We start from the raw sequence: 9,622 nt of genomic DNA on the forward strand, positions 1-9,622 counted from the left end.
TGAAGGCTGAAAGGGAACCCTAGACCTCTTTCTCACCTGGTCATAACAATGGTAACAATGGGATGTTGACAGTGGGGGATTCAGCGATCGTAAAGCTGTTGAATGTCAAGGGGAGATGGGTAGATTCTCTCTTGTTGGAGATGGTTATTGCCTGGCACTTGTGTGGCATGAATGTGACTTGCCACTTATCAGCCCCTATTTTTGAAAGTTCCTGGATCCTATCTTCAAGAAAGTGGCAGCTTTTATAGATAAGAACATTCTGAAAAATTGGAGGAAGATCTATAATTCTGTCCTGCCTGCATTTTCAAAAGAATTATTGTATTTCATTTTTATTTATATAAGATACAGTAGATTATTCCTTTATACAATGAATACAACATTTTTCAATATTCAATTTTATTGAAATATGATTATTTGAGTGCAGTCTGGATCATTATTGGACTTACCATGCCTGGAATAAAATTTATACACACAACTGATAAAGGCCGAAGATGGAAGATTCCACCAAAGTAGGAGGTACCATCAAAAATGTTATCAATATTAAAAAACACATGCAATACCTACCCCTCACCAGTCCTTAAAGGGACTCTTGCTCAATCATTTATCTAAACTATTTGATTTGATATTTACATCTCAATTTCTCTCTGTTATTGCTTGTTTCTTCTTTTTGATGGCAGATCTCCATTCATTACTGAAGGTAGGACAAATTAAGGTGCTGTGCAAATGTTACTTGCCACTGATCAGCCCAAGTCTTTATGTTATCCAGGTTTTCCTGCATGTGAACATGGACTGCTTCAGTATCTGAGGAGTTGCAAGTGGTACTGAACACTGTGAAATCATCAGTGAACATCCCCACTTTTACATTGGAAGGTCATTGATAAAACAGCTGAAAATGGTTGGGCCTAGAATACTACCCTGAGCAACTCCTGCCGTGATGTCCTGGTGTTGAGATTATTAGCTCCAACAACCACAACCATTTCCCTTTGTGCTAAGTATGATTTCAACCAGTGGAGAGTTTTCCCCGACTCCCATTAACTGCAATTTTGCTAGGGCTCCTTGATGCCATAGTCGGTCAAATGCTGCCTTGAGTCATTCTCACCTCTGAAATTCAGCTCTTTTGTCCATGTTTGGACCAAGGTCGTAATGAGGTTAGGAGCCTGGAGGCCCTGGTGGAACCCAAACTGTGCATCCGTGAACAAGTTATTATTGAATAATTGTTGCATGATAGCACTGCCAACAATACCTTCCATCACTTTGCTGATGATTGGGAGTAGACTTCCAATGGGTGGTAATTGGCTGGATAGGATTAGTCCTGTTTTTTGTGAACAGGACATACCTGAGCAATTTTCCTTATTGTCAGGTAGATACCAATGTTGTAGCTTTACTGGAACAGCTTGGCTTGAGGCAACGAAAGTTCTGGAGCACTTCTCCAGTCCTACTGCCAGGATGTGATCAGGGCGCATAGCTTTTTCTGTATCCAGTGCCTTCAGCCATTTCTTGATACCACATGGAGTGAATTGAATTGGCTGAAGGCTGGCATCTGTGATGCTGGGGATCTTAGGAAGGGGCCGAGATGGATCATCCACTTGGCATTTCTGGCTAAGGAGGATTGAAAATTCTTCTGTCTTGTCTTTTGCCCTGACGTGCTGGGGTCTGCCATCATTGAGAATGGGGATATTTGTGGAGCCTCCTCCTCCGGTTGGTTGTTAATTTGTCCACACCATTCAGACCAAATGGGGCAGGACTGCAGAGCTTTGATCTGATCTGTTGGTTGTATGATCGCTTGGCCCTGTCTATAGTGTGCTTATTTTGCTGTTGAGCATACATGTAGTCCTATGTTGTAGTTTCACTAGGTTGGCACCTCATTTTAGCATGCAACCTTTTTCTTCATTGCACCATGCATGTTGCACACAGGAGACAACACCAGGTTGCCCACGCACAAATCTCAGAGGCACAGCCACAAGTGGCTCCCTCAAGAGGTAAGATGCCAGGAGAAGTGGACCACCTCAGCCTCCTGAGCCTTAGTACCAGAGGAGCTGTCAACTAACTCATCTGATACTGGCTCTCAGATTGCAGCTAAGAGGAGCAATAGGATTGGAGAAATAAAGACATGTTTAGATGAGGAAAAAGTAGAATGGCTAGTGTTCACTTTTGAGTTCCTTATATTATAAAGGAATCTGCACATATTTGTGTCTGTTATTCATAGGCCTGAATTTTGCTCTCAGCAGCAAACAGAAGGTGCCAGTTATTTTTTGCACTTACAGTTGCCTACAGACCTTCTTTGGGATTTTGCACTAAAGTGTGCTGTAATTAGAAATCCATTTGAGTGCAGCACTCTCTACAAAGTATCTGGGTGCTGTGTGAATAGGGCAAGGAATTGTATATCTCCTTAACCAATTAGACTGAAGAACCTTAATGAGGAGCGCAGTGGCTGAACTAGGAAGGGTCAGTTAGAATATTTAATTCAATGTCAAATCATGTACAGAAAGTGAAATAAGAGAGGGAATGATGGGATTAAGACAGAAAAATGAGATAGAAAAAGTTAAAAAAAATAATTTTTGTATTGTTTTTAAATGTCCAACAATAATTAAAATCTGAAGGAATGAGAATCCACACTTGTAAAAGATAATTTTCAGTGCCAGGGAGATTGTTTGGCAGTAATTCAGATTTATCACACCATTAAAAATTCACTGACACTTGAATCAACAAACCCCAACTTTTTCTGGTGAGTTTAGTGCATATCTGTCAAATAAGTACAGAAATTCACACCGTTCCATTTATTTCAAGCTGAGTCGGCGAGATATAGGTTTCTGAAGGAGCAGGTCAACTCAGGTAGCAAATTCCTGATTTCCACGTTTAACTGTACAATGTTCAATTGCTGGAAGTTGCTGTCTAATGTACATTTTAATAACAGTGAACACTGCTAGCCTCATCATTATTCCTACTGCAAAATCCAACCTATGACAATTATAATCATATCGGAAAGGGTGCATGTATTTCTTGCTCACTTATTCTGACAGATTTTTTAAATATACATGTAAGACCAAAGAGAACTGATGCATTGTGATATTCTAAGATAGATACTTGTTTGAGAAACTTGTACATTTTTCAAAGGCATAACTTATAAAGAGTTGGGCCACAAAAAAGAGGCAGTAGAGATGAATACAGTGAGCCAGTTATATCAAAAGCTGCAGGCAGGTCAAGGAGGGTGCAGAGAGATAAAGCGCTGAAGCCACAGATGCACTAATATCGGTGTCATTGACTGGGGTCATCTAGCTGCTACAGGCTGGGTGGAAATTGGACTGATATGATTCAGAGAGTTAGTGATGGATATCATGCAGGCCCCCACCTGCCAAGAATGAGGCACAATAATTTTGTCATGTGAACATTGATTTTAAACCGTTACTGGAGTGGAGAAAGGGCTTGTTAAAAAAATCACGAGACACTTGTCTGGAAAAACATTTTTGCATGCTAACAGACAGTGCTTGGAGGGATGAAGGGGCTAATCCCTGCTCCAATTTAACCCATAATGGACTTTGAGCACTAGGTATTGTGTGTAAGAAGAGACATTCCAGCGTCGGCTAAGGCAAGACAATCCACAAACAGGCGTGGTCAGACCAGCTAGTCACATGACCAACCTGCTTGGCAACCTGGGTTTTTTCTGAATTGTACAAAAATTTTGAACAGAAAAGACTGTTTTGCTCCTGGAGTGAGAAGACCTCTCCTGTCTGCTCCCATCTCTTTCTCACAAGCCTCTGGACCCACTGAGGACACATAAACTTCAAGAGAGAAAAGTCTCCGACCTCAAAACAAGTTGAAGTGTGCACTGGGTCCCAACGAGTTGCAAGTCTGACCGGCAACCAAAGACTTCACAGCAAACTCAAAGGACAGCAAAATAGAAACCCATCTACTGCCTCAAACTTTTCCCCTTTATTCTTTTCTACTTTTCTGTCTCTATCTGCATGTGGGTATCGCACATGCATGCTAGCGTGGGCCCATCGCATACCCGTAGGTGTTAACCGAATTAGATTTAAGTTTAATAAAGTTCAACCTTTTTTCTTTAAACCTAAGAAAACCTGTTTGGCTAGTTTCTTTGCCTTATAATTGGAAGTTAGTGAACAAGGATTCACTAAGGGGGAGTGAAAAAAAACGGTGTGTTTAAAATTAAACCCTGTTAAGGTAAGACCAGGTGAAGGCTGAGAGGGGACCCTAGACCCCTTTCTCACCTGGTCGTAACATGGGAATGCTCAGTACAGAGTTAGGTAGCAATGGCTCACTTAAGAACCATAGAGTGAAAGAGGGGGTTAGAGATGAAATGGTTGCTCAGGATGATGAAGAGAGTTGCATAAGATGGAGATAAGAAAACAATCAGACGGATTTGTTAATGATAATGGCTTCCTATATCGTGATTTCATAACCTACCCTCAATTGACATTCTGTCAATTCACCTCAGTGGAATTATTGCATCAGCTGGGCTGTTAGCTTGCAGCACTTTACCATAGGGGCAGATAGGAATAAAAATTGCTAAAATGAGTCCTGCATTACAAAATTGAGCAGAGCTCAACTCATGGTCACTGTTAAGAATATCAAATCTTCTTGATGCCAGGATGTAAAGGAGAAGCTGAGATGGAAACTGTAAATATTGAAACTATTTTTTTCTCGAACAGTCTGTAATATGTTCATTTTGACCGAGTTATTGCTCAGACTGCCACAAAGCAGCTTACCTTTTCTGCTTGATGTCCTCAGTTGTGGGCTGCTGGCGATGTTTTTTGGCGTGACTGGCACTTCCCTTCTCCGTTGCAACGGGCAACAAGGTGAGAAACAGCAGCTCCCAAAAGAATAGCATGGCTTTTACTTCGCAGGTTTCTTACACATAGAGGCAGCCAAAGTAACTCAAAACGTCATGTCATTTTAGACAGGTCACCTAAAACACCGATAGGAAAAGTATCAGCTTCTCTCAACATGCCACACATTTCACCAGCTCACTTTCTTTTTCTCCATTCTGGAATCCGCTTTTAGTCTGTCGGAAAAATATCCTTAAAACTCAAAATAAAACGAATAACCTTCAGGACTAAAGTCCTTTGATACCTGACTGGAATTGACCCAGTTTTAGAATGTTTTTGTTTTTTTTTCCTTTGCAGGTGGGTGTCACATTCAAAACCGGGCTCCAGAACTGGAAAACAACAAATACATGCAAGATGCATTTCCGAGAATTAGGGGAAAGAGTGACGTTAATTCATTTTAATCCTCTTTATAACTAACCAGACACGACGACAAAAATAGTCCGGTAACATTAAAATCTGATGAAACAAGAAAAGCTCACTCCGTCTCCCCCACCCTATTGAAAACCACAAATAGTAAATGTTCCCAGGATGAGTAGGAGGGCAAGATAAATACATGGAAAAACTAGTAAATGTTACATAGATAACCATCAAAGGGTAGGTTTGACCCACATGTTAAATAACCTCCAGTTAAGTGCTCCATATGAAAGTTTATTTTTACAAATTACTATATATATATATATTAAAAACGAAGGCATCTCAGAATTTCTTGCGATGATGTCAGATTTTCCAGAAGGGGTGTTACAAATAATAATGTATTATTTTAAAAAGCCAAATACAATAACGTAGCGATTGGTAGATACATCAATTGATGCACTTACCAGCACTAATCCCCATGAGTAAAGCTGGAGTTTGGCAATTGCTCCAAATAATCGCGGATATGGAAGACTTTGAAAACTGTAGAATTGGAAAATATCTATTTACTGTAAATGATCGCGGGTAAGATGTTAACCGGAGATCTGATTTGATTAAATAAGGGTAAAAAATTCCAGCAAGCGACTAAGAATTGGAGTAAGCTGGTTTCACTCTCGGATCTTCCCTGAGAGAGAATAATAATAATAAACAGCTTTTCACGAAGCAGCTTGGCGAGAGAGCGAGGGGGTGGGCGGCGGGGGAGATCGGTCATTCCAGATTAAATGCTTACTAAATACGGAATTCTGGGCTGGTTTTGACAGATCTGTCGATGTCTACGTAAACGTTTCTGTCCGGCAAATCGCCTGCTTGGCCAGTTTCATCTGTCAAAAGCAGAGATAATCAGCAGAGAGAACTCGGAATGTAGAAAAGGGTCAGAGGGAGAGAGAGAGAGGTAAAGTGGACTTGAAGACTGAATGCAAGACTAAGAAAAATCAAAATAGCGAGAATCAAAGAAACGGATAAATATGTACGGGGAAAAAACGACCGAGAACAACAAAAATGTGAGAAATTCACAGAAGGCAATTAAGTTATAAACGTACAGAATTACTTTTTCTGTACCTTCCGCATTTGTTCCATCAATTACTTTGACTGTTTTGAACACACGGCTTCAGTTTGTTTCCATTTTTAATGCACTCTCAACTATGTGTATATAGGGGGACACAGCAAAAAATACAGGCTATACATATATATGTAACCAGAGGAGAGATTAGGAGACTTTTTTAGGCAACGTATTGTTATGATCGGAAATGCTCTGTCCGAAAAGGTGGTGGAATCGGATTCAATAGTAACTTTCAAAAGGGAATTGGATAAATACTTGAAAAGGAGGAAAAATGGAGGGCTATGGGGAAAGAACAGGGAGTGGGACTAACTGCATAGCTCTTTGAATTAGCCAGCACAGGACCACCATGTGTGCTGTACAATTCTACTGCCACAAAATTTGGTTGTGCAGCTACATTTTCAGCTATGGGTGCTATTTCAGGTCCACAATGGTGTCCACGCTGCATGTGCAGAATTCTGGTACAGACTGTGCTGAATGTCATTTTGGAAAGGTGGTTAAGGCAGCACTGGTAGCTTGCGTTGGAAGTATGCAGAGCCAGCAGATCATAACATCAGTCAGCAGATTTGTCTCTAGCGGTGCCATTTGGACCTGAATCTTCCAGCAAATCATAAAATCATAGAAAGTTTAAGGCACAGAAAGAGGCCACTTGGCCCATCGTGTCTGTGCTGGCCGAAAAACGATCCACCTATTCTAATCTCACCTTCCAGCATTTGGTCCGTAGCCCCGCAGCTTGCGGCACTTGAGGCACTCTTGAATGAGTTGAGGGTTTCTGCCTCAACTATCCTTTCAGGCAGTGAGTTCCAGACCATCACCACCCTCTGGGTGAAAACGTTTTCCTCATCCCCCCTCTAATTTTTCTACCAATCACTTTAAATCTATGCCCCCTCATCACTGACTTCACTGCTAAGGTGAATAGACCCTTCACCTCCACTCTATCCACGCCCCTCACAATTTTCTGCATTTCAATCAGATCCCCTCTCAACCTTCTCTGTTCCAAAGAGAACAACCCCAGCTATTCTCTTAACCTTGCACAGCTGAGCATGCATTCAGCAGCAAGAAGGACCCTCACCAGTGCTACTGAAAAGGATCATTAACTACTTTCAGGTTAGTTGCTGCTTGTTTTCTGTTTGCTGGCTTTTTTTAATTAGTAGAAATGTTTGGAGGTGTGTTGCTGAAGCCTACAGGGAGGGGCTTATGGTGAAGGCATTGGTTTTGACTTGAAGGGTTCTGCTCAACCAACTTGCTCCTAGTCCTGGGTGCTGCTGTTTCTATCCTTTCCTCTGTCCTCCACCCCCTTTGGCCTGCAGCATGACATGGAGAATGCACAGAGGTGACACAGAGGAGGACAAGCTGCTTAAAGAAGGTGGAGAAGGAGGGGGAGCAGCGCTCTGTGCAGGAGAACATATCCATCCAGTCTTCAAGGGGCAATCCTCCTACCTCCACCTCAGTGAGGAACAATGGGCAGTATTTAATGCTCTCCCCATCAGGGGTTTGGAGGCGGCGAGGGCATTTAATCATGCGGGATGGTGGCAGGGGAGGACCCACCTCCACCCCAATTAATTCCTGCAGGTATGGCTTTCCCGCCTTATGCCAATTGAGGCCCTTAAGAGGCAATTAATGTCCATAAGGGTCTCTTCCTGCCACCGCTGGTATTAACCCAGTGGTGGGCAGGCCTATCACCATGCAGGGAACACGACATGCAAACCTGTGTGGGGTTGCTTGTGGTCTCCTGAGGTGGGGGAATGGTCCCTCATTCAAAGTCCCTCAGTGCCTGATCGAGGGACTTTGCATTGGGAAGGGGGTCCTGCTGAGAGCCACCGGCCTGCTCTTTCTGCCAACCCCCCTACACTTCCTCCTCCGCAACCCTCCACCCTGCAAAACCCTCTCACCATGACTTACCTCTATCCTGAATGTTCCATGATCCTCGGCCTCCAGTGGGTGTCATTCCTGCAGCAGCCACCGCCTCACTGGTGGTGCTGCCGAGCAAAAGAACTGCCAGCCTCTGATTGGCCTACAGCTCTTGGCAGGTGGGACTTCCCACCCTGTCCCTATTGGCTCGTAATACAGTGGGCCATCCCTATTGGAGGCAACACAGGTCTCTCACAGGCTCTACAGTCAGCGACCGAGACCCCCATCGCCTCCATAAAAATCCTCCCAGCGTGTCCAATACCTCTACTTCACTGCGGAGGTGCTCACTGAGATTTGCCACCTGCTGCAGGCAGATCTGCAGCCTCAGAACAGAGTGAGGACAGCATTGCCAGTGTCTGTGAAGGTGGCCATGACTGCAAACATCTGTGCATCAGGCTGCTGGCAGGTTGGAGCAGGTAACATCTCCACCATCTCACAGTTTTCCATTCACTGTTGTATGAGGGAGGATATTGATGAAAAGAGAGGGGAAAGCATTGCTATCTCTCTTTCCAGAAAGAAGCACGTGAAACGATCACACAGCTTCACCAGGATAGTGGGCTTTCCCATGGTGCAGGGTGCCATTGACTGTACACACTACACTTTGTGGCCATTGCATGTAAACTCAGAGATGTACCGCAACCACAAAGGGTTCCACTCCCTCAATGTCAAACTGGTCTGTGATCAAACTCAATGCATCATGCAGATCAATACCCAGTATCCTGGCAGCAGTCGTGATTCCTTTATTCTGTGCCAGTCCGCTGTACCATCAGCATTTAAGCCACATAAGAAACCAAAGGGTGGCTACTGGCAACAATGGTTGTCCGCTGACCAACTGGTTTATGACTTTGTTGTGCAACCCATGCACATGTGGACAGCATACATATAATGAGAGCCATGCAGCCACATGAAATGTCATCAAGCACACCATTGGGATGCTTAAGCAACACTACCGCTGCCTAGGCCACTCTGGAGGAGCCCTGTAGCACTCGCCAAAGTGTGTGATTCATTGTAGTCTGCTGCATTTTGCACCAGCTCGCCATCTTGAGGTACAGCCTTTGCCACCAGGTATATAGCGAGCAGCTGAGGAGAAGGGGGAGGAAGAAGAAGAGGAGGCGGAGGTAACCAACAAATCCATGTTCTGGGTGCTCTATCCATGATTGGACCATTGGACGATTGTACTAGTGAACACAACCCTAATTCCCCATTCAACAACAGTTCCACACCTTATCTTTCCTCAGAAAGAGGGAAGATAACTGATCATCACAGCATCCACTTGGCCACAATGCTGAAATAAAAGTCACCACAAAAGCAACATTCCAAACCAACTTTACCGGTCAAACCATGCAATATTCCATACAAAATTGAACTAATCACCCTTGTACATTCACTTAGTGCTTGT

General features: G+C 43.4%; 1 protein-coding gene across 1 annotated transcript in view; it reads right to left on the reverse strand.

Annotated features, from left to right (window-relative positions):
• LOC137374129 (gamma-aminobutyric acid receptor subunit rho-3-like) overlaps window positions 1-4,846 on the reverse strand; it is a 47,370-nt gene extending 42,524 nt beyond the window's left edge. Inside the window, exon 1 of the mRNA XM_068039897.1 lies at window positions 4,725-4,846. Coding sequence (XP_067895998.1) covers window positions 4,725-4,846 — 122 coding nt within the window. The remainder of the gene's footprint in view (window positions 1-4,724) is intronic.
• Window positions 4,847-9,622: the final 4,776 nt, after the last annotated feature.

This window comes from Heterodontus francisci, chromosome 10, assembly GCF_036365525.1.
Source record: "Heterodontus francisci isolate sHetFra1 chromosome 10, sHetFra1.hap1, whole genome shotgun sequence".
In the NCBI taxonomy this organism is placed as follows: Eukaryota; Metazoa; Chordata; class Chondrichthyes; order Heterodontiformes; family Heterodontidae; genus Heterodontus; species Heterodontus francisci.